The 26,045-nt window shown below is 31.2% G+C and overlaps 1 protein-coding gene across 1 annotated transcript in view; it reads left to right on the top strand.

Annotated features, from left to right (window-relative positions):
• LOC129232192 (aurora kinase C-like) overlaps positions 1 to 25,807 on the top strand; it is a 43,262-nt gene extending 17,455 nt beyond the window's left edge. The window contains exons 6-10 of the mRNA XM_054866432.1: positions 6,435 to 6,514; positions 9,598 to 9,736; positions 15,979 to 16,359; positions 20,315 to 20,404; positions 25,531 to 25,807. Of these exons, the coding sequence (XP_054722407.1) occupies positions 6,435 to 6,514; positions 9,598 to 9,736; positions 15,979 to 16,359; positions 20,315 to 20,404 (690 nt within the window). The 3' untranslated portion in view covers positions 25,531 to 25,807. The remainder of the gene's footprint in view (positions 1 to 6,434; positions 6,515 to 9,597; positions 9,737 to 15,978; positions 16,360 to 20,314; positions 20,405 to 25,530) is intronic.
• Positions 25,808 to 26,045: the final 238 nt, after the last annotated feature.

The following is a 26,045-nucleotide window of genomic DNA, read 5'->3' as shown; positions in this document are numbered from 1 at the left end:
TTAAAATTTTCTATTTAGCAACAGTAAAATAATTTAATCTTCAGGGCTCATAGTCCTCCTATATCTCCTATATTTTCAATTTGTCAGATATTATCCTATATCTTACTACTATTATATATGCAAAAGTTTGTCTGTAGGGATGTATAGATGTTTGTTACTCTTTCACGCAAAAAAATACTCAATGGATTTTGATGAAACTTTACAATAATATAGCTTATGCATCAGAATAACACATAGGGTATTTTTCGTCTCGTTATGGCGGGGCAAAACCCCCTTAGGGGGCAATAAAACACAATTTTTGTATAAATTCTCTAATATAGGGATAAAAAAATACTTGCACATATTAACATTATATGTCCATCGAAAGCTCTGATTTTGTGGAATCATTTCATTAGCTAAGGCATTCGGCAATTTTTTCAACTGTTGCTGTTTTTGAAGCTAAAAACTACGCAATACTGTTTCTCGATTTTCACCATGTAACCAAATATCGCCATTTCTTTAATATTTCTTTCTTTAAATTTGTTAACACGTAAAATAATTCGCCCACTGTAAATTAAGCAAATCTATAAACAGCTCGAACACTTCCATTTCTTTGTCTTTGCACACAATTTCAAACAATTGCCAAATTTTTACTGTTTATTGGAAACATTTCGGGTTGCATCATTTTATAATCACCAGAAGTAAACATTTTAAATCGCAGTAAGGGACGGGGTTCTTACAGGTCATGGAAATCCTGGAAAATCATGGGAAAAAAATAAACCAATTTCAGACCTGGAAAAGTCATGGAAAATGAATATTTTTGTTAAAAGTCATGGAATTTTTTTTAAAGTCATGGAAAAATGTCCTGGACAAAGAGAAAGTAACAGTAGCTTAAAGAGCATTAGAAATCTTGAATGGTTTAACAGCATTGCATATAAAAGCTGTTAAAACTTGAAAATTGAATGATCCCAAAAACAAATCTGAATTTTGAAATCCTATTGCATCCCCTTCTGTAGCAGCCGCCCTTCTTCTTTTGCAATGTGATTTTACTGCTTAGACATCACTTGTTTTGAATTTATCACTATTTTCAACATTTTTTATATTCTGTAGTAGCGAACTTACACGTTCTTGATTTGCCACTCCCACTCAAAAAACGCAATTCAGTTGCATCCGAGAACGTTTCAATCACTCGTAAAAATTTTATTATTAAATTTATCAGAGTTTATCTTAGTTTGTTGTAGGTTTTAGGAAATAAAAATACTTAATAAGGCAATAGAATGTAGAAATTAGAGAATTCTAATGCTCTAAAACAGTGCCCAACATATGGCCCGCAAAACTGATCCATGCAGCCAAATGTTACATTCAATGTCAGGAATCTAACACTATGTTTTGCAATTTCAAAACCTATTAATTTATATGAATTTGAAAATATATAAATAGGTAAGCAAGTACATTTGAATCAGAAGATTTATTTAATGTACTGCATGATTTTTTGTAAATATCTGTTTTGGAAACATGAATTCACTGAAGAATGGCTTTACTTTAAAGAACCGAAATACTCTGACAGGTTACGTTCATGATTGTAGATGCACTGTTGGCACTAAAAGACAACTTTTAGCAAATTTATTGATACTTAGGAATGAAACGTTCAACCTTTGTCCCATTCTTTATCATTCTGCCTTCTTATAAAAAAATAAATTAGACATTTAAACATCATTATATTGCATTCACTGCATTTTTACTTCACTTAAATTTATATAAAAAAGACAAATAGTTTAGTTTTTTTTGCAGTGTGCACTGATGTTTCTTCAATCACAAACAAGTTCTTTGATGAAGTAGCGGCATTCACGTAGTTTATCTTATTCACATTTCCAAATATTGGCACAAGTTTAATATTAAATAGTACTATTGTCTTCATTTAACAAGGGCATGGAAATTTTTATTAAGTCATGAAAAAGCCTTGGAAAAGTCATGGAATGTTTTCATATGAACAGAATATGAACCCTGACTGGGTTCGTACGGGTCATGGAAATCCTGGAAAGTCATGGAAAAAAATAAACAAATTTCAGACCTGGAAAAGTCATGGAAAATTAATATTTTCATAAAAGTCATGAAAATTTATTTCAAGTCATGGAAAATTGTCTTGGGTAGTAAGAAAGCAACAAATGCTAAAAGAGCACTAGAAATATTGAGTGATTTAGTAATATTGCATATAAATTGAACGATCTCAAAAACAAATCTGAGTTTTGGAATCCAATTTCATCTGCTTCTGTAACAGCTGCTCACCTTTTTTTGTGATGTGATTTTACTGCTGGGGCATTACTAATTTTAAACCCACCATTATTTTCAGCACTTCTTATATTTGATATTCTGTAGTAGTGGATTCACACTTTCTTGATCTTGTCACGCACCCTTAAAAAGTGTAATTCAATTGCATCCGAGATCATTTCAAGTACTTGTAAAAAGTTCATAATTAAATTTATCAGCGCTTATCTTGATATATTGAAGGTTTTAAAATGAAGACTTTAGTCAGGCAATAGAACATAGAAATAGGGGAATTCTAATATTCTTAAACAGTAGTGCCCAACATATAGCTCGCAAAACTGATCCTTTTAGCTAGCTGAAATATCTGGTTTGGAAAAATGAATTTACTGTGAAAAGTGGCTTTACTTTAATGAATGAATATGCTGCCCAGTTACGTGAGTGGTTAGATGCACTATTGACATCAAAGGGCAATGTTTTTATGAAGTAAATTTATTATTTTAAAGTATTCAATTTTTATCCCAATCATTACTATTCTCCCCTATTTATTAAACATTTATTAGACATTTAAACATCAGTGTATCGCATTCATTATACTTTTATTTTACTTGAATTTATGTGATGAAGACAAACTAGAATAATTTATTACTTTCAGCAGTATGCACTGATATTTTTTCAGTCACAAGTAAGTGCTCCAATGAGGTAATGCCACTCATGTAAAGTTTTTCTAATGCCCATTTCCAAAAAAATTGGCAAGTTTGATACAGGGTTCGTACGGGTCATGGAAATCCTGGAAAGTCATGGAATAAAAATAAGCGAATTTCAGACCTGGAAAAGTCATGGAAACTTGAAATTTTCATTGAAAGTCCTGGACAGAGAGAAAGTAACAGTAACTAAAAGAGCTTTAGAAATCTTGAGTGATTTTACAGTACAGCACATAAAAGCTATTAAAAGTGGAAAATTGAACGATCCCAAAATCAAATCTAAATTTTGAAATCCCATTGCATCCACTTCTGTCGCAGCCGCTTGCCTCTTTTTACGATGTGATTTTACTGCTTGGACATCACTTATTTTGAATTAATAGTTATTTTCAACACTTCTTATGTTTCATATTCTGTAGTAGCAAACTTACACGTTCTTGGTTTTGCCATGCCCACTCAAAAAAAGAGCAATTCAATTACATCCGAGTTTGATTCCATCACTCATAAGAACTATATTTTTAAAATTATCAGAGTTTATCTTAATTTGCTGATAGTTTTCGAAAATAAAGATCTTCACTCAGGCGATAGAATTCAGGAAAAAGGAATTCTAATACCCTAAAACATTAGTGCCCAACATATACATACAGCCTGCAAAACTAATCCATGCGACCCACTGCTACGCTCAATGTCAGAATTCAAACATGTTTTAGAATTTCTGAACCTATTAATTTATATGCATTTGAAAACATGCATATATGTAAATTAAACAAGTATACTTTTGAATCAGAAGATTGATTCATTACTGAATGGTTTTTTCAAAAAGGATCTAATGAAAGATCTGGTTTAGAAACATAAAGAACTAAACTATGTGGCTTTACTTTAAAGAACCAAAATACTGTCAAGTTACATGGATTAATTAAATGCTCTGTTGACACTGAAATGCAATTTTTGAAACAAATTTATTGAAACTTATTGATGACTCATTCAACCTTTGTCCCATTCAATATCATTCTGCCTGTTTATATTAAAAAAAAATAGATATATGTATATATATACAGGGGTCTGTCCAGGATTTTTCACAGGGTCCGTTTTTTGTGAAAAATCAAATAATTTTGTGAAAAATGAATTAATTTTGTGAAAAATCAAAAAATTTCGCAAAAAAAAATTTTTTTTTTTTTGTTAAAACGAAATTTCAGAATTTAGAGATGGCACAAACTGCATCAATTAAACTTAAAGTTGAGTGTTTTCCTCTTCTACGTCGAGAAAACCATTCTGGATTTTTTTTCTGATATTTGGCGGGGGGGGGGGGGGGGGGGGGGCATCGCTCTTTCAAGTATCAATATTTATCTACCATTCTACATTATGTTAAATTATACTAGATATATTTCTGTACAGTACTTAAAATAATTGTATCAAAAATATAAATAAATAAAATAAAATTCAGAATAGGGTTCAGCATTCAACTCTTAAAAAGCACAGAATTTCGTTTAAAACTTATAAATTCCGTGATTTTAACAAAAATAAAAAGATATTTCAATTGTTTACCTCTTAACAAAGCGTAATAGTCATTAAAAATTCGAAAAATCGGATTCCCATAGCGGATGCAAAGAGATCGCAATTCTCAAAGTGAAGGCATCAAAAGTATAAAAACGGCTTGTAAAAGAAATATTTTTGATAAAATTATTTTTAAATTGCATTTTAGAGTCCTATGATAAACATATCATTAATATCTGTGGACACAGTTGACCCATAAAATAAAATAAACCATCTATTTAGCATTTTAATTTTTGACTCATAACAGAAATGGAATTTTGCTTTAAAAACTTGAAATGAGAGTTCTAACAGAAATAAAGAGACTTTTCATTTATTTGAATCCTAATAAAGCGAAGTTAGCTTGAAAAAAGAACAAAATATGATTCTCATATCGGATGTTAAAAGATTGCATTTTTCAAAATGTAGACATCTAAAGAAAAAAAAACGGTAATTAAAAGAGTTTATTTAAAGTCATCCTTGTTAGCATCAAAAAATCAAAACCCATATAATTTTCTCCCAAAATAACAATTAAACATCGCACCGCACCATAAAAATGCAAATATTGACCAGCTGGCAAAATGATGAGAATATTTTCTAATCAAGTCATTATAAAGGTTCAACGCCAGACACTAAGTGGTGATAATTTTGAAGTTGGTAACACTATCTGAAGCGATCATATTTTTTCCTCACCCTTACTATCCCTTTGCAGTTCTTAGTTCATTTCGCAGATATATATTATTATTGTTTATTAAATCATGAGTGGAGAAAAGTGCTTACCAATGTCTTTTCAGAAAAGTTTACAAAAACACCGCTGCTAATTAGCTGTGATAAAACAAACAACCATTATATTTATTTGGCAGTAGCAATTATTTATCGCCTGCAGAAGCATTCCAAGAGTGCTTTTTTTTTCAGAATTAGCCGATTTTGTATAAGCTGATCCCTCTAATTTGACTTAAAAAAAGGTTCCAAAAATTATCGGTTTATACACAGAAATATGCGTTATTTTGCTTTCAGATTTGCTCTTTCAATAAACAATTTGACAGATCGGATCTTGTTTATCGGAATTTTGTGAAGGGTCCGTTTTGTTTGATCGGGATTTTGTGAAAGGTCCGTTTTGTTTGACCGAGATTTTGTGAAAGGTCCGTTTTGGTTGATCGGATTTTTGTGAAGGGTACGTTAACGGACCCAAATATCCTCTGGCCAGACCCCTGATATAAGACATTTAAGCATCATCATATTCCTTTCACTGCATTTTTACTTTACTTAAATTTATATGATGAAGACACATAAGAATAGTTTAGGTTTTTAAGTGTACACTTATATTTTTTCCATTATGATTAAGTGCTTCAATGAGACTTCATGTTTGCCTTCATGTAGACTTTTGCTAATGTTCATTTCCAAAAATTGGCGAGTTTGAGATTAAATAGTGCTGTTCTTTTCGTGTAAAGAGGTCATGAAAATTTTCATTGAAGTCTTGGAAAAGTCATGGAATTTTTTCATCCAATTAGAGTATGAACCCTGTTGATATTAAATAGTACTATTCTCTTTGTGTAAACAAGGTCATGAAAATTTTTATGAAGTCATGAAAAAATCTTGGAAAAGTCATGGAATTTTTTTTATTAAAATTGAGTATGAACCCTGTAGCAATTTTTTACCTCTGATGGGTTAATGTGGTGTCCCCTTCCCCTTCAATCTTTATTTTCTATTTATAAAAAGATTTTTCTTTTGACAACAAACTGTATCAACAACTAATTTCTCCAACTGATGTTGTTTGACTTATGTATTTGCTATTTAATTTTGTTTTAACCTTGTTGATTTAATTTACTATTACTTTATGTCTTTATGTCAGAAACTAAAATTACAAATGAAATTTGCTTAAGTCCCCTCGTATCAGTGATGTCTTTTTTTCTAATTTTGTTTTGTTATGTACTTATTAGTTTCATGTTTTTGCTTTTTAAGGTGCTGTTTAAATCTCAATTAAAGCACCATGGAGTGGAGCATCAATTAAGAAGAGAAATTGAAATACAGTCACATTTAAAGTATGTTTACAAGATTTTTTTTCTTTTCTCCCAATTACTTTGTAGTTAGATACTAAAACGTGAAGTAACGTAACTTTGTTTAATTACTGTGGTCAGGGCTAATTGGTATGGCGACAATCCAGATTTTCGGATTTTGTGCAATTTTATGGTTCAAAACATGTTTCTTTAAATAAAAAATGCAGCTTTTCAAAAAATTATAAAAACACACATACCCATTTACAGGGTGGTGACAGAAGCGGGGAAAACAGGGACAAGTTGGAGAATTTTTCAGATCAGGGAATTTTGAAAAAAATCATATTTAGGGGATTGAAGGATACTTTTTACAATGAATGGTTTAATAAATAAAATAACAATGAATTGTTTTCTACTATATCTTGTGTATTATTTAAAGTGTTAGTCATTTAAAACTTCTATTGTTAAATTTGAATTGGAGCTAAAAAAAGAAAATTGGTTTGGCTAGCAACATTAGCAGTTGTAATAAGAGTTGCAGCGTCAGTTTGTGTTGCAATAAAATTTCTTGGTACATTCATTAGAAATTTCATTAAAACCGTTATTTACATTTAAAACCGCTAACATATCTAGCTTATACAGTAAGTTCCCGATTATTGAATCCAGATATACGATATTGAATCCCGATAATCCGAATAATAGATGAGAAACGATATTAATGTATATAATAGCTAAAAACAATAACATTGAATGTAAAAAATGTTTGTAAATGCGAAAAACGAGCACTAACACAATTTAAAAATCATTTAATGACTACAATGTTAGTACACATCTTAAATTTTTACAAAAAAAAAAGTCGGTGTCATTCCAACACCAGGTATCTAAATTTATTAATAAATTAGAAAAAAATCACCATCCAAATTAAATAAAACAAATTAAACACACTTACCACAGGGCGGCGACAGATCAGGGAAAAGTCAGGGAACTTTATTAATCATGGAAATATCAGGAAATTTTGAAAAAATAACAAAAAAATCAGGGAAAATTGATTTTATGAAGATTTTTTTTTTTTTTTTTTTTTTTGCTTTACAAAATTAAGCACTCTAATTCCCTATGCCTTTTCTGCCAATTATATGTTCAAAAAAAAAAACGTAAAATTAATAAGGTGCCATTATACACTGCCACATATTTGCATCTTTTTTCCTCAATGTCAAAGTATTGAATCTTACTTATTAACCACAGGATGAACTTCCTAAAATTGCTTCTGTGTCTGTTAGGTTGTTTATTTTACCTAGCTTGAAATTTCCTTTTACGCTTTCAATGCTACGTAAAATAAACAACCTTCAGGGCAAAGAGGAAGCCTTCATTAATGCCTTAGTTCCTTTGCCTTTATTCCATTGTCTTGAAGTAATTAGCGTACTGTAATCACGATTTCAAGAAGAAATCTTTGGTTTTTGAATTAATACTGATAAAAGCTTAAAAGATATTACTTTTTCATGTTTTTAATTTAATTGCTAAAATTGAACTTTCAATTAAGAAAGCTTTGTTTTTTGCCGTTATACTATTTGTTGTCACCGCAGATTATAAAGATTTTCTTTTCTTCAGACTTAAGAGTGATTCTTTTATTTTATAACCAATTTGTATTCTTTTATATTTTTTGAAATTAACTAATTGCTTTTTTTTCCTTGCATTTCAAAGTTGTTTGTTACAAAAGCAATCTAAATTTTTTTTCGTTACATACTGAAATCATTTGAAATAGAGTTAACTTGTGTACTTAAGTCTTTATATCTTTGTTTTTTATTGTTAAAATGAGGTATTCATTCATTAAAACCAATGTTCTTGATTAGAGAAAAGCTCCCTATAAATAATGTCAAATGGTTTCATCTGTTTTGCATAAATATGTCAATTAGTTGTATAAGAATAACTACATTACTTCTATTCTTTTACTATTACTTGTTATTCTTGCAACAATTATTATACTGTTTGAAAATTTAGTTCAAAATAATTTCAATTACTTTTTAGTTCTATCATAAATACACATATGTTTTTAAGAGTGATTTAATAGTTTCTTAAAATTCTTATGCTAAGTGGTTTCTGGAAGTTAAGTTTTTTTTTTTTAAAATTTTCTATAATCTTTCCATGTAGAAAAATTTAGTATACTGTTTTGCAGATTTTTTGTCCCCAAAAAAATTGACTTGATATGTTTTTTTTTTAACCATTTTATTAAAAAAGTAGCATCTTTTTAAAATATATCTTAAGTTCAACACTTTTAAGCAACTTAAAACATTTAAAATACTGCATTTTATACAAACATACAATGGATTTCAAGTAGAGCAAAGAAAGAAAACCATTATTATTGGTAGTGAAAGCAGGGAAATTTGGTGAACTTAATCAGGGAAAAGTCAGGGAACTTTTTTTCACAGTTCCTGTCGCCACCCTGTACCAGTATTTTTAGTAAGGAAGTCACTTTCTTTAAAATTTCGGCCACATACTTTCGCCTACTTTATTTGTGTTTTTGAAGAGCAAATAGATGCTATCCATTTCTTTCTTTCGCTTGGATTTGTTGGAAATAAGTGAAAACTTAATCCCTTATAAGCATTGGAAGTAGCAGAACATTGAGGGACACAGCAGTCCAAGGCATTTTAAAGTTTAAATGATCAGGTTCGACAGGTGACGATAACAAGCCAGCAGCAGATAACCGGAACATCATGAGCGTTTTAGCATGCCTTATAGGTTACTATTTGATCACTAGCCACAGTTGTCCAAATCTCGAACACGAGTGATGCTCGTTGAGAATATTATGGTGAATGAAACTCCTCATTTTGAACTCATATTTAATAGTTTTTATCGTGTAAAGCGATTTCTTTGGAAATAAGGATTGATTACAGACCATGCGGATAATGGATTCTTCCAGATTTGAGAGGTATTGCTAAAGAAAAAAAAATCTTCTCTTAAAATTATTTCAGAAATCACAAATAATTACAAAGCGTGAACTGACACTACCTGTGAATGATACCAATCCCTGTCGCAAAAGAAATTTTTCTTATTCGAATTTCCAAATTGGCAAGTTTTTATTCAATTATTGCCTGTTAAAAAATAAATTGTATGTTTTTAATGGTGCTTGTTACTTTTAGGCATCCCAATGTTTTGCGACTCTTTGCCTATTTTTATGATGATGCTAGAGTATATCTTGTGCTAGAATATGCTGCTGGTGGTGAACTATATAAAGTGCTAAGGGAAAAGAAACGATTTGATGAGTCGACTGCAGCTAAGGTAAATAAGAATTTATTCGTATTTGAATTGTGTGATTAGAAGATTAATTTTCAATGCTGTTTGTTGCACCATAATGTTTTCAAATTCAAGAAAAAGTTTTGTCTGTGACTGCCCTCCCCCCCCCCCATTGGTATTGGGGGCATGACCTCAGCCCCTCAACTGCTCAAATATACCCTGAAACTGATTTTTCTGACTTTAACTCACCAATTTGGGATCTAAAACCAGGGTTCGTACGGGTTATGGAAATCCTGGAAAGTCATGGAAAAATAATAAACAAATTTCAGACCTGGAAAAGTCATGGAAAATTAATATTTTCATTAAAAGTCATGGAAATTTATTTAAAGTCATGGAAATATGTCTTGGCAAGTAAGAAAGTAACAATAGCTAAAAGAGCGCTAGAAATGTTAAGTGATTTAGTAATATTGCATATAAATTGAACAATCCCAAAAACAAATCAAAGTTTGGAATCCAATTTCATCTGCTTATGTAGCATCCGCTCGCCTTTTTTTTGCAATGTGGTGTTTCTACCGGGGCATCACTAATTTTGAATCCACCATTATTTTTGACACTTGACATATTTTATATTCTTCTGCAACTCCACTAATAGTGGAGTTGCACGTTCTTGATTTTGCCACGCCTCCTCAATTCAATTGCACCCGAGTTTGTTTCTACTACTTGTACTACTTGTCTATTCATTATGAAACAGGGTTCGTACGCCCTTGAAAAACGTTGAAAAGTGCTTGAAAAAAAAAGTTCATTTTCAAGTGCTTGAAAACCTGGAAAAAGTTTTAAAACCTTGAAAAAGTTTCTTGGTGCTTAAATTCTTTCAAAAATCATCAGATTGTGCTTAAAACCTTTTATAAAGTATTTTACTAATGCTATTTTCTGAACATGCGTTCGATTTGCAACATCGCGAAAAATCGCTTCCCTGTTTGGGAATTCAATCCTTTTCCATCTTGTAAATATTTTGAAGTTTTTTACAGTCGGAAGCTATTTTGACGTATAGTACCTCAAATTAGTTTATTTTTTGTTTAATTTCCATGTCTAAAAAAGGAATTATTTTGTAAACCATAACAACATTGAACTTTCCCGAATTTCGCGAAAAATTTTTTTTTTTTGAAATTTCAATCTTTTTACATCCTGCAAATATTTAAATATTTTGGCTAACCGATTGTTATTTTCGCATATACTACCTCAGATTAGCATATTTTAAATTTAATTTTAGTAAAATATTAATAAATTTATTTTATGGAAAACATGCCAACGTTGAACTTACTCAGACTTCGCGGAAAATTGCTTCTCGTGTTTGAAATTTGAATTTTTTTGCATCTTCCAAATATTTAAATATTTTGGCTAATCAGATGTTATTTTCATACATGCTACCTTAGATTATGTTTAATTTTATGATGTATTTTATGTTTAATTTTAGTAAGAAATTAATGAATTTATTTTATGGGAAACATGCCAGCATTGAACTTAATTCGTGACAATTTGCTTCTCTTGTTTGAGGTTTCAACCCTTTTGCAACTTGTAAATATTTTAATATTTTCTAGCAATTAGAAATTATTTTGACACATGCTACATAAGATTAGCTTGTTTATATTATTTTTAATAACTAAAAAGTTAATTATTTTTGTTTTGTTTAATTACATATATACTTGCTTAATTTTGCAATTTTGATTTTAATTTTATCATTAGCTAATTCTTGGTTATAACAGATTTTTTGAAAAAAAATTTAATTTAAGCGCGATTGAGCACTTAACATTTTGACTTAAATTTTGTATTTTAATAATAAAGTTGAGTTATACAATTTTGTAAAGTTGAATTTATAAGTACAGTGAAACCTGTGTAAGTTGACCACTTGCGGTGCAGTACTTAGGTGGTCAACTTAGACAGGTGGTCAACTTATAGAGGGTAGTAACGAAAACTGTTTTTTTTTTTTTTTTTTTTTTTTTGTTATTTCTTGCCCTATGCATTCATTTTTTAACTAATTGGAATACTTTAAACTAACTTTCATTGTTTAAAATTACTTTAAAACAAAAAGTAAAAATGTTTTTAAATATTTTCAGAGATTATTTACAAGAATGACACGTAAATTATCAAATAAATTTAAAATTTCTGTAAATCGACCGAAGAAAAAATGTCTCATTGCTTATGAAAAACTACTTACTTGACATTAACAATTCCTAAAAATTCATAACAAGTCAAAAGTGACTTAAATTCTTCATTCGATTTTTTCTTGTACATTTGTAACAATGGTAATCTACTTTTCAACAAAACAACTCCTTAATGAAGTTTGGCGCATTTTGAGACTTAAAATAAGCCCAATGTTTTTCGATAAAAACATAAATATTCATTGTTTTTTTTTTTTTTAATGCCTAGTTGCTTATTTGATGCACAACTGATTAAACTTTTAGTACAATCTAATGCTTTTGCCAAGTGGTCAACTTACGAAGGGTTTTTTACAATACTCCAAACCAAAGCTGGTGTATATTAGTGGTCAAGATAGACAGGTGGTCAACATAGAGAGGTGGTCAAGTTACAGAGGTTTTCTTTCATTATATAAGATAGGACTAATTCCGTTCCTGACAAAAGCGGTCCACTTATGCAGGTGGTCAACTTTACAGGTTTTACTGTACATCATTTTTTTATGTCTGCTAAAATAATTAAGGTATATAACACGGGTGATTGTGTTTTGGTTATTCACTGGAAATCCAGTAGAGTTTGTTATGTTTTCACCTCCCTACTTCCAATTTTCCCCCTTTACCTCAAATATTCAAAATTACTACTTTTGTTGGATTGTGGGGCATTTGGAACAGCTTACCAGAAGAGGCTGTAATCAGCAAAGGGGTAGATAGCTTAAGGAAGGTCATTGATATTCATTGGGGTCAAATAAATTGACTAGGACCAACCTAGTTAGGCCCTTTGCTTGTTGCTGGTTATCAACAGGCACTTATCTGTGCAATATTTTAACTTTATAAATTATTTTAACATAAGAAATGAATTATATCTGTATCAAAAGTAATTGCTGTACACATGTATATTTAAGTAATAGGGGTCTTAGTTTTAAAAATTATCCCCCCCCCCCCCCCCGATTAGCTCGGTGAAACTTACAGGTGATTTTGTATGAAATCGATTGATTGATTTATACTTTGATACCCATAAATAATTATCAAAAGTCTAATACTATTAAACTTAGTGCAACCGGAAATTACCTTCTGGGTTGTGTTTTTGATCCTAACCGCCCTTATATGTGTATGAACCACTATCAATCAAAACCTCCTCTAGCAATTCCATTGAATTTAGGCATTGTGGTGTTTTCTGATAAGAATTAAAATCACTCAGAAAAGGTTCTTTTTTTTTATTTATTTATATTTTTTTTATAAATATTAACTTTCATATTCTATAAAATATGCTTCTTTGAATGTGAATATTTCAAAATTAAACCTCGTAGGACCTGCTCCTCTTTATAACCAAGTTTTTCAGACATTTGCAGAAAAACTTTCAACACAGTGGATCTTTTTTTTAATCAGAGTCTGTTGTTGTAGAAAAGGCAATTTTGTTTTTCTTTACTTTTGTATATTATTACCTATTATTTATATGTTTGCATTGAATGAAATCTTCATACAATATTTTTAGTATAAATTTATGATATTGCCTTGAAAAAAAATTTTTTTGCCTTGAAAAGTACTTGAAAAGTGCTTGAATTTTTTTCTCCCTTAAGGGTATGAACCCTGTGAAAATTTATCAGTTGATCTTAATATGTTGAAGACTTTAGAAAATGAAAAATTTAGTCAGGCAACACAGAAATAAGGGAATTCTAACAAGTGGTGCCCAACATAGAGCTCGCAAAACTGATCCTTGTGGCCAGCTGAAATATTTAGTTTAGAAAAATGAAACTTAGAAGAGAAATGAATTTACTAAAAAACATGGCTTTACTTTAAAGAACGAATATACTGTCAAGTTACATGGGTAATTAGATGCACTATTGACACCAAAAGGCAATGTTTTTATGAAATAAATTTATTATTAGCAACTTAGTAATGACTCATTTATATTTTTGTCCTATTCATTACTATTCTGCCCGATTTATTAAATATTTATTAGACATTTTAGACATCAGTCACTATATTTTTACATCATATAGTGAAACAGCTCTCACTATATTTTTACTTTACTTGAATTTATATGATAAAGACGAATAAGAATAATTTATCAGTTTCTGCAGTGCGTGCACTGATATTTTTCCAGTCACAAGTAAGTGCTCCAATGAGGTAATGACACTCTTGTAGAAGTTTTTCTAATGCCCGTTTCCAAAAATTGGCAAGTTTGACATTAAATAGTACTATTCTCTTCGTATAAAGAGGTCATGAAAATTTTTATGAAGTCATGAAAAAGTCATGGAAATTTTTTATCCAAATTGAGTATGAACCCTGTAAAACAATGTTTATTATGCAGTTAATGAACAACCTCATAATATAAGTTCTATAAAGTTCCTTTTTTCCTGTAATAAAATGCTGTGCAGATCAATAATTCGTTTAAAATTTGTTAAAATTCACTGTGCATCACAGTGTCATACCAAACCCATCGAAATGGCACCTACCGCTCACATTATTATTCTAAAAGAGCAAAGCATTTTAGAAGCTGAGTAATAGCTTTTTTAATACACTTAAGCAAAGTCATCTATGAAATGTGAGGACCAACTTCACTTATTTTCTTAATTCCTTCCTACAGGTCTTTTTGCTAAAACTAATAAAATTTCTTGTTCATCAGTGTCATTGAAATCAGCTTTTATAAGTGCGTGAATTTATTTAAAAAGTTTTTTTATATACTATCAGGAAGCAAATATTCCAAGGCTCCTATACTCTACTGCAACTTTTATTGGCAATGGAGAAATCATTGAGACCAAGCGAAGAAAGTAGTCCCCAGTGCAGTGTCAGAATTTTGGTCGAAATTCGTCATTTTGCTTTAGAAATTGGATTAGTTTGTTGAACCCATGCATATGTAACCTTTTTTTTTTTTTTTTGTCATAATTTCTGTAAATGGTTAAATGTTTTCATTTTTATGAGCGGTGCAGCTCAGACTATTACATCCATTTGAATCAACCACTCCAGCCAATAACAGCTCACACTCACAGACAGTTGCGATCTCCTTTAATTGGCCAAATATGAAGTATGAAGTGAAAAGGGGGCGCTTGAAACCAGCGCGAGCACTGAGACCACAGGTCTATCGTTCTATCCCCGCTTAGACTACTAAAGGAGCCCAGTAGCAGAAATAAATCTCAGCAGTTGCCTAACCGAAATTCTAAGCAGTTCCCAGGAATCTACATTTCGGCCAGGTAGGTGAGATGTAGAAAGTTGGACGTTTTATCTTTTAACTCGGTTTTCCTTCCGCAGGTCGTGACGTCATTCCCGAGAAACTTTGCAAACAAGTATAGCTTAGAGTTCAAGTTTTGGCCTCCTGCCACCAAGTAACAAAAGACGACCGCCTCCTACTTTCTAAGGGATTAAAAAGTTGTCGAACTTTAGGACTATCAGTAGTCTTTTTTTTTTTTTTTTTTACATTTATTTTGATAGGAAAAATTTAGAATCGGTAACAGCAAAAGAAAAACTTTTAAAAAATTGTTGGCTAAAAAAATGTATGTTATATCTTGTTGGTCAATTTTATAATAGTATTCATCTGGTTCTAAGGTGTGAAAAATTACTCCAAGTTTTTCGTTTTATTTCTCCTGCTTTTCCATTTTGTAAGGTTGGCAAATCTGAGCGAGATACAAAAATATATCACTAGTATCAGGGCTAGAAAAATCTTTAAAAAATTACCTGCCCTGCCAGGCATGTTTGTCTTGAAAATAGATGCCCGAATAAAAATTTTGCATGCTCGTTTTTTTTTGTTGCATAATAACAAAAGTATTTGAATTTTTTGTATAGCATTAATCAGAGAAAAATAATTCACAGCATTATATCTGAATCAAAAATTATTTCAATATAAAACAGAAATAGAAGCTTAAATAAATAGTCCATAATAAGTCGCTATTAAAATAACCAATACTCAATTAAAAAATTGTAATAATTACATGCCCAGCCAGGCATGTAAGGGTAAAAGATTCATGCCCAATAGGAATTTTTACATGCCCCGGGCATGTCGGGCAATATAATTTTCGAGCCCTGACTAGTATAATCGTAGATTTTTGATTTTTCTGCCCCTGAATGCACCTATTCCTAACAATTACTTATGACTTTCAGTACATATCCAAGATTGCTGGTGCCCTCAAGTACTGCCACTCCAAGAACGTCATCCATCGAGACATCAAGCCCGAGAACTTGCTCTTGTCCGCCACCGGAGAAGTCAAGATTGCAGATTTCGGCTGGTCTGTGCACGCTCCCTCCTCTAGACGAACGACGCTTTGCGGGACTCTGGACTACTTGCCCCCAGAGATGCTGGACAGCAGGCCATACGACCATAAGGTGGACCTCTGGTGTCTGGGGGTCCTCTGCTACGAGTTCCTGGTTGGGAGGCCTCCCTTCGAATCGGAGTCTACGGAAAGGACGATATTGCTGATCAAAAACATTACTCTCAGCTATCCCGCGGATGTGTCCCCCGAAGCTCAGAATTTCATTTCAAGGGTGAGTCTGTTACTGCCGACTTGACTGAATTTTGACCATTTCTCCCAAATTAGAGACGTACCGAGTACTCGGTAACTACTCGGTACTCGGCCAACATGCCGAGTACTCGGTACTCGGCCAAATTTTGATCAGATACTCGGCCAATACCGAGTAGTTGCAAAAAATTGAATATATAATTAAATTTACAAAAAAGCTCAAGCATATTATAATTTTCTGCAACCATTTACAATTCAAATTTAAATTTTGAGAATAATGAAGTTTGAAATACTTCAATGGAATAAATCTTGGTTCGAATGTCTCGAAAGTTAATAAAACTTTTTTGTTAAAAATTGTGCAAATATGAATTTTTGCTACACAAACTAAAATTAGTTATAAGATATATAAAAATACCTTAGCTTTAAAAATAAAAGGAAATAAAACAACGTTAGAAGCACAGTGCAGGATCACTGCAGACACGTGTTTTGGCGTTACGAGGAATTTCTTTTTCAATGCACAAAATGTGAGCTCGTTGATTTAAAGGCATCCGGCAAAAGTCAAATTTTTTGTCGTATGCCTTTACATTCTTTAGTTTACATGTTATGCACTGAAAAGACGATCCCTGTAACACAGAAAAACGTGTCTGCAGTGTTCCTGCACATTTGTTTTGTTGCTTTTAAATATTATTTGTTTATCGAACTAGACCTATAATGAATAAATTTGTAATTTGTTTTAATTCCAACTTGATAAGTCATATCTTTTATTTATTCATTTTTAATTTAAAAAATATTATTTTTGCAAAATTTTGTAGTTAAATTTCAGCAGGAATTTAGTTTAAAAACTATTATATGGACAAGGAGGTCTATACTACTATTTCAATAAGTTCAAAATTCATCGATGTGTGTCGGTGGTCCTTCTTTCAACATAATTGGTACTGGGAAACTTGGCCGAGTAGTGAAAGGCCGAGTTACTCGGTAACTCGGTACTCGGCCGAGTAGTAAAAGGCCGAGTACTCGGTACTCGGCCAAAGTGCTACTCGGTACATCTCTATCCCAAATTTTGTTAAAAGTTGAGGAAATTCAGAAAATGAAATCCCTCTCCATTAGTGATGTGGACCGGGTAAATACCCAAATACCCAGCGTGTAGGTAAATATTTTTTGGGTATTTTACAAAAAAAATGCAAAAAGTGAATGGGAAATTTTTTAAAAAAAAATCTAAATATGAAATAATTGGTAAAACTGATACATACATATGTATTACACAGTTTATAATATTTTTTATTGAAAGACTTGATGAAATTATGAAAGAAACATATCATGAACCGAAGAATCTTTCTTTTCAATTTCATAATTGGAGAAGTATAAGCAATTCAATGATGAACTTCAGGATTTCAAAATCATAATCTAAGTTAGTCATATCCAAAACAAAAAAAAAAGGAAGCATGAGGGATGTTGGGAAGAATAAACTGAGAAGTTATTAAGACTATGATGTTATTTATTTATTTTATAGCTGTTTAAGTGATAACGTGGCAAATATAGAAAGTTTTCACATTAATAAGCAAAAAAAAAGTCAAAATATTGTTTTCTTTTGCCTTGCTCATTTGTATTTGCTTCTCAGTACTTCATGATAAAAATTTATTCAAACTATTTTTAATACACGCAATTAGTGATGTAGGGTGGGAAGGAAAATATTTTTTTGGGTATTTATCGGAAGGCACGGTAAATCCCCTAGTAATTGTATCCCCTAGTTTTGCAAAAGAAATAGGTGGTATAAAAAGGTGATGATTTTCTTTTTAAAACATAAACCGTAAAATAAAACATTAAAAATTTAATTTATCATTATATTTTTTTTAATTAAAGGAATGATTTCGAAAAAATTTCAATGAAAGTCTACCTAGGATGTTGTCTTTAAACGCGTTTTACTCAAAACTTGAAATTTTTCACTTACATCCCTTTGCTTCTCACTGCCTCAATGATGTTTGCTTTTTTTTTTTGTAGCCAGTTAAGGTTTTTACTTTTTGTAGACTGGCTTTTTATATCTTAAATTTGGCTATCAACATTGATTAGGCATATCAATACACGCCCATTGTGTGACATACACGACATTAAATGTGAATATCATATTATATTGCTAAGTTGTGTTTCACACAATAATTCATAAAATATGTGATCAAAACACAATTTTTGGGTAAAAATTTATTGTTTTGCATATGGTTTGTATAAATATACATAGTGGAATACATACAGAAAAGTATTTTAGTTGAATATAAGTTTTTAAAATAAATACCCAGGTAAATACCCGTTTTGGGTATTTACCTGGGTATATACCCTGGATCATTAAGGTATTTACCCCTAAAAATATATACCTGGGTATTTTACATCACTACTCTGCATTGATTTTTGCAAAAGTAGACCAGTCGACAATCCAATCCTCATATTCCCCGAGATAAGATTTAATTATATACTAAGTATTAATTTCACTTCTGTAGTTTCATCTTTCAATTGTTCAATGTATATACAACCTAAGGAACTGGCATTTGATTTCACTTTGAATGCTAGTGAAAAATCCCAATTTTTTCGCTTAACAACGAAGAATAATGCAATATACCAGTGCATCACAATCATCTACTACAGAGGTTTCTAAACTTTACCAATACAGGATATCCCTTGAAGGATTCGAATTTTTTCACAGCACCCTTGTCTATCTCTGCTATACATGAATAAATTAAATTCATTTGCCCTTTGCTGCACCTACTTTGGGAACCCATGATGTACCCCACGTGAATGACATACATACACATATACATGCATCACATACCAGTGTTTTAATTTTATTCAAATTTAGTGTTTAGTAGTGTTAGTGTAATTAGTGTTCAAATTTATGGCTGCCAACTCTCCTGATTGGTTTGGGAGACTTCCTAATAAAGTAATTATCTCCCAAATTTTCATCAAAATAACAAAATCCTCAAAACAAGGGATTCCCTGTGATTAGACTTCGGAAAAAGTCCCCACAGTCTAGTAATCGCAAAAACAAAAACCTATTTTATGATTTAATTTCATCTGATAATTTCCATAAAAAAGAAATAAATCAAAAAAAAAAAAGTTTGGGAATTTTTATAGCACATGACAATATTTTAAAAATCTAGAACAGTCAAAAAACTTTCTTTGGTGTTTGAAATCAAAATTTATAAAACTAAGGACACTTGTTAGGTATTTTTGTTGCCAATATTATAGTTTTAGACAGGTTTTGGATGGAAATTTAGGTTTTTGGATATGACAGTAAAAACTGGTTAAATCCGTATAAAACCAACAACGGTCAAAAACTTTTCATGTGGTTGAATTATTTCCATTTGAAAGAATGTCGATGTGTTAACATCGATTGTGTTTGAAATGTTTCTATCATTTCTAATCAAGAATGCGGGGAGAGACTTTTTGTGCAATTAAATACTTAAAAATAATTTGGGGCATTTAAAAATAAAATATGGTTTCAAAATTTCCCCAATTCAATTTAATAGTATTAATTACAAGGTGCTAAAGTTTATCCAATGAACAATTTTTGTTGGTCAATAATTGATATTTACTGGGCTATTTCAAAATCACTCTCATCTGCTCTAAAATGGTGTTTTTTATGCTCCAAAGGGTGCTCTAAAATTTTCCGAAGCCATTAGGATGTATAAGTAAGCTATGTGAAGTTAGTGGGATTTTTGTGACTGATTTAACTGTTGACTATCGAAACATAGTACATTTTACTTTTGAAGTTTTTCCAAGTTGGCTGGATTGCATAATATAGATATCACGCTATCAAAACGATACAATGGTCAGTGAAATTTTATAACAAAAGCACCACTTTCAAAATGATTCTACTTTCAACTTGTAATGATGTTTGGTGGATAATATTTTACTAATGCATTTGAACTAAGCATTGGGTTTCTAAGAAATGATTATAGAAAGCATTGACATTTAATTTTTGTTTGATTTAGCTGCTGCGAAAAAATCCTGCTGAACGGATGAGTATCAACCACATCTTGCAACATCCATGGATTGTAAAGAATGCGCCATCTGATTCTTAAGTAAGGAATTCAAATATTTGATTTTCATACTACGTTAACTCTCAAATTTTAATGGTATCCCCCGACACGCACTCAAATCCAGAAAAATTCCCCTCAAAACAGTATCACTGAAAATTTTCAATGGCACAGTCTACTCTTATAACAACCCTCCTTCCACTAGATATGTAACCCTGCAAACTTTCTGTATATACAACTGGAGTACAAGTTGAGAAATTTAGTACAGAAAACAAAATATTCTGTTATAGAGAATTTGCAGACTTGCCATTTTACCATTTTCATTTCATAAAATTTCAGTTCAACGAAATGCATTTTGCATCTAAAATTATGTAAGCCATTATCACTTGTATATAGTTTTAATTAAATAACATTTCTAACTCTGGCTCATGCATGCCAACTATCTCTTTTATTATTATATTCAAGATTTTCCCTAGTTTAAATGTTGTATAATGTTTTCATTTTTGCTTAAAAATAATCAGGGTGTGCAAATTTTTGCTGTGGGTGGAAAAGAAACCTCGGTTTTTCCCGCCTGGCAAAAATAAAATTGTTCAGACAACTTATGTACAGTTTTTTTTTTTTTTTCAGATTCAATTGTAAAGTTGCAAAAGTTTTTAATTTCTTTATTTTAAGATAGAAAATGAAGTTGTTTCGAGAGGGAAAGTATTAGCATTGTTGCTTTGTGAAAAGAGGAAGTTAGCATTAAATAGGGAAATTGTCCAGTCAGTCTGAAAAGTTTCTGTGTACCGTAAAATCTCATTGCAACGAATACCTATACATTAACATATCCATTTCAAGGATATAAATGTTCAGTCCCATTATAACGAACAAAATTTACAGTTCCTTGAAGTTAGTTGTAGCAAGATTTGTTTCTATTAGCGTTAATCTGAACTTGGGAATCTCATAATTATTAATCATCACTTAGTAATTTTTGTTAAATGTTTAAGAGTTATTTAAAACATACTCAACTTGAATTCTGGTCTTGATTATTACAGGGATGAGATTTTTCTGTCTTTTGCTGGAATTCCAGCTTTTTCTGTTGGCTTTTAAAACCTTTCCTCCTTTTTTTTGTATCTTTCATGCCTTATTTTTCCCTTAAAAATTGGAAAAAAATACGATTTTTTAAAATTTTCAGTCCCTGATTTATTTATTTTATTTTTTCCCCTCGAATATTCATCCTCCACGATATCTGCCAAAAACGTATGTTTTGGAATCATGCAAACACATGCTGCGCCGAAAGTTGCATGCCTCGTTGAGATTTCAATCTTTTTTTTTTCATCCTGCAAGTATTTCAATTATTTTTAATGTTGGGGGCAGTTTTTTACTATATGCTACCTTATATCTGCTTATTTTATTCATCATTTCAATAATATTTTTATTTCTTTAATTTATTATAGAAAAAATGCAAAAGTCGATCAAAAAATGTGGCTTAGCACCCACGCACAATCTTGAATTCATTCAAACTTGGCATGGTTACTTTTTTTTTTTTTTTTGTGTGTATATATATATATATATGGAAGTGTAAAAAATATTTATGGTGAATCTCAAATGGTTTATGCTTTACAGCCTATTAAAAGGTTTGAGTTCATGATTAAAGGAGGCAGCTGCAAGTTGTTCTTTTGATTCTGAAATCATATTAGGAAGTTTTTAAAAACAAATTTTGGGTTCCAATGCAAGGGAAAAGATAACCAATCCTTTATATACAAATATTTTTATTTATTTTCAATACTTTCTATGAAAAGTATGTTCTACCACGTGAAGAAATTTTAGATTTTTCTCTTTGTTGTAAATTTTTACTTCACAAACAGACCTAATTTTAAAATTTATGTTCTCATTCATTTAACACTATGAACTCAAATGCTTTTAATGAAAAAAATGTTTTTCTCTAAAAACAATGCAGCAAATTGCACAAAATTATTACTTATACTTAATTAAATGCATATTACCTTTATAACTAGTAAATTAGCCTTTTTGAATTTTGAATATCATGGCTTCCAGGTTCTATTTTGATGTGATTTTCGATATCATCCCTTTTACGAAATTTTTTTGGATTTCCTCCTTTTTGCTCTCTGACCACTTTCATCGCTGTTATTTAAAATATTTATGGTTTCTTTATTATTAAAAATAAAAGGGGCTAAATAGGCATACATTTAAAATATGAATATAATTTTTGAAAAAGGAATGTTTTTGGGTAATGATAGAAACATACGTTTCCTGACTTTAAAACAGTAGTTTTCACTTTATTTCGCTCCATGTTCATTGTTTTTTTCCCACCTGCACCTGAATGCTATTTTTTGTGCTCCAAAACAGTTTAGTGATCTGTTTTGCTCCAAATTCTCTTTTCTCTTTCTACCCCAGAACTATTTCTTGCTCAAACCTTCACCAGAGTAGTAATTCTTTTCTGCTACAGCTAATGCAATATTTTCCTTGCTCCACCTTGACCAAAACAGCTATAAGGCTACTCCATAATGGTATCAGGGGTGATTGTTCCGGTATTTTCGGACGTATTTCCGGTATTTTGATGTTTTTGTTTATGCTTTTATCTCCCTACCTCCGTAATTTTTAAAAAATTATGTAATACTCATCAAATATACCTGCAAGAGCCTTAAGATGGACACCTATCCCTTTAGATGGACAAATGTCAAGATAAAAACACCAGCTCAAAAGTAACTTTGTAACCCATTAAAATTTTAATCAAATGTACTCACACTATTTTGACTCTGACTATTGAACTATTTAATACTATGGCATAGGTGCACTTAAGTAATAGGGGCCAAAGATTACCCCCCCCCCCCCTTCTCGCCTTGAAACTTTCAGGTATTTTTTGATGAACTCACAATCACCCCTGTGGTATTCATTCTATCTCATTTTTGTTCTTCTTGATTAGAACTCAAATCATATATCAATAATAACTCATTGTAATGAGTGAAAATTATGCTACAGGCCCAAAAGGCTGACCCTTGACCTTGAATTTCTTGCGGGGTTCACTGAAAGGGGTGTGCTGTTGGCTCTGAGTTAAATTGGGTCCAAATCAGTACTGATAAGACTTCCGTTTATCCCGAAATTCAACAAGGGAGAAGGATCACTCTAAAAGTCACACAACTTCTTGTTCGGGGAACTAGGGTTGCTAGGTTTGGCTGATATTAGCTGTTTTGGCTATTTTTTGGTTTTGCAGGTCTAGGAATAAAAAAGCATTAGCTAAACCAATCTGTTTAAATTTTGAATCGATAAATCTTGCACCTAAAAACACAGGAAATGTCTTATAAGTATTTTAATATGGCTGTAATTGATGTAGAACAGGGGTGATTGTGAGTTCATCAAAAAATACCTGAAAGTTTCAAAGCGAGACGGGGGGGGGGGGGGGGGGGGTCTTTGACCCTTATTACTTAAGTGCACCTTTACCATAGTATTAAATAGTTCTGAGTCAAAATATTGTGTGTACATGTGATTAAATTTTTAATCGGTTACAAAGTTACTTTTGAGCTGGTGTTATACAAATTATCTTTACATTTATTTGTCCATCTTAAGGGATAGGTGTCCATCTTAGGGCTCTTGCAGGTATAATTGATGAGTATTATATAATTTAAAAAAATTGCGGAGGTAGGGAGATAAAAGCATAACAAAAAGAAACATAATTCCGGTATTTTCGGACATAAAAATACCGGAAATTCGTCCGAAAATACCGGAACACAATCACCCCTGGTAGAAGGAGGAGGGGTTTTTTTCTGGCAAGTTGGCTATTTATAGCTTATTTCAGAAAGAGATTTGGCTTGTTTTCCTAAACCGTAACTCAGGGAGGAACACTGTTTTGTCATTGTGTGGGTTTTTATTTTCTACGAATCTTGAGGGGAGTCAGTACCCTTCATCAATGCCTCCGAAAATTCGATTTTTTAATTTTTATATATTTTGAAACTCCGTTTCAATACCTTTGTAATGATACAAACTTGTTAATCGTGTTCATATTAGAAGTAAATTAAAATAAGCTTTAAAAACATGTAAACCTATTTTGATCAGTTATGAATTTCCCCTTTGAATTGCAATAACTCGAAATGGTATTTTTGAAACTAAATGTTCCTTTTTCTCAGAAACTAAATTGTGTTAGGCTTTGAAATTTTTATCACCTATTACATACATCCAATTGTATACACTGACGTAAAAAATTTCTCATATTCGAAAAATATTTTTAAACTGATTTCGTGTTGCAAAATGGCGTTTATTGAAAAAAAATACAGTGACTTACACATTACATACCTGCCAACCCTTCCAGATTTCCCGGAAGTTTTACGGATTTTTATGTCCTTTTCCGTTTTTCCGGTTGTGAGCAAAATCTTCCGGATTTTTTACGTTTTGTAGGAAAAATAATTATCTCGCCAATTTTGGTGCTAACGATACTTTTTTGTAACGCGGCACCGCGTTTTAGGCCAAGTAGCCAAGGAAAGGTTGCCGTAAGAGAATGGCACGAGAAGAAGCGAGGCAAGATTATGACGTCACTGAGTGATACAGTGCATGACTTCATCGGGATCCAATCAAAGCAAACGTCGCGGCGGGCAACTAGGGGCACAATTTCGGCGCCGATTATCTTCTCGTTCTCTCCGTTCGAGCTGTTTGTGCTTCGTTCTGTTTTTAAAATGAGTACCAAATGTTATTTCCAAACTTTTAAGGAAAGCAATAAAAGTAATATTTACTAAACGAAAGTAATTTCAATTGATATGAAATTCATAACTAATATATTGTTAAATGTAAAGAGGGTAGGTGTCCTGTTTGATTTTATTTTGCGTTAAAATCTTGTGGATAAAAATATAAAAAATCTTCCGGATTTTTTATCTCCGAAGTTGGCAGGTATGACATTAGAATTTTTTTGAAAAAATCTAGAATTCTTTCTGTAAAATTTTACTTCAGTATAGAGAAAAGAGTATATTTAAGGTACAGAAAAAAAAATCATAATTATATCTTTAATAGATTTTCAGAAAAAGGTACATGAACCTGTGCAAATTAACATTGACGGTATAGGGTATACTGACTCCCCTTAAGCATATCATTGTTGACGCACTGTAATCTTTATCTGTTTTATCATTTAAACTCAATGTGCATTATGCATGTAATCTAATCTTCTTTCTTTTTCTTCTTTGCAGGAAATAGACATCTTGTGAGCTAGTCGGAAATGCTTTGTAATTAGTCTGGAAATAGTATTTTCCTGTTTTGTTTGGGATTGTCTGAGGTGTATAAGGAAAATGCTTAAACAATCTGGTAATTTTAAATTTGATTGAACAAATGAAAATGCCTTGTAACAATTTGCTGCTCCATGAATTATGCATTTGTAACTGGTTAAGTCTAAGAATTGTATTTTAAATTTTGTCTGCTGTGCAAGTATTTTTAATGTGTCTGATATTTTAGACGATGTATGTTGTAAATGGACAGTATATTTTGTAAGTAATAAATATTTTATTTATTCCTGAAATTATTTGGGAAATAGTTTCGTCTTTTATTTCTTACAGTGGACATTGTATTGATAAACTAAAATAATGGGAAAATATTAAAAAATATAATGGGAAAAAATTTTTTAAATTTTTTTCTTACATAAATTCTTTTGTATTCATGAATTTTTAACTAGCCCTTTTTTAGATCAGTTTTGAATAAAGTAATCAAT

This window comes from Uloborus diversus, unplaced genomic scaffold (assembly GCF_026930045.1).
Source record: "Uloborus diversus isolate 005 unplaced genomic scaffold, Udiv.v.3.1 scaffold_11, whole genome shotgun sequence".
Classification (NCBI taxonomy): Eukaryota; Metazoa; Arthropoda; class Arachnida; order Araneae; family Uloboridae; genus Uloborus; species Uloborus diversus.
Note: the sequence above shows the minus strand (reverse complement) of the source record. Positions and strands in the feature narration are given on the sequence as shown.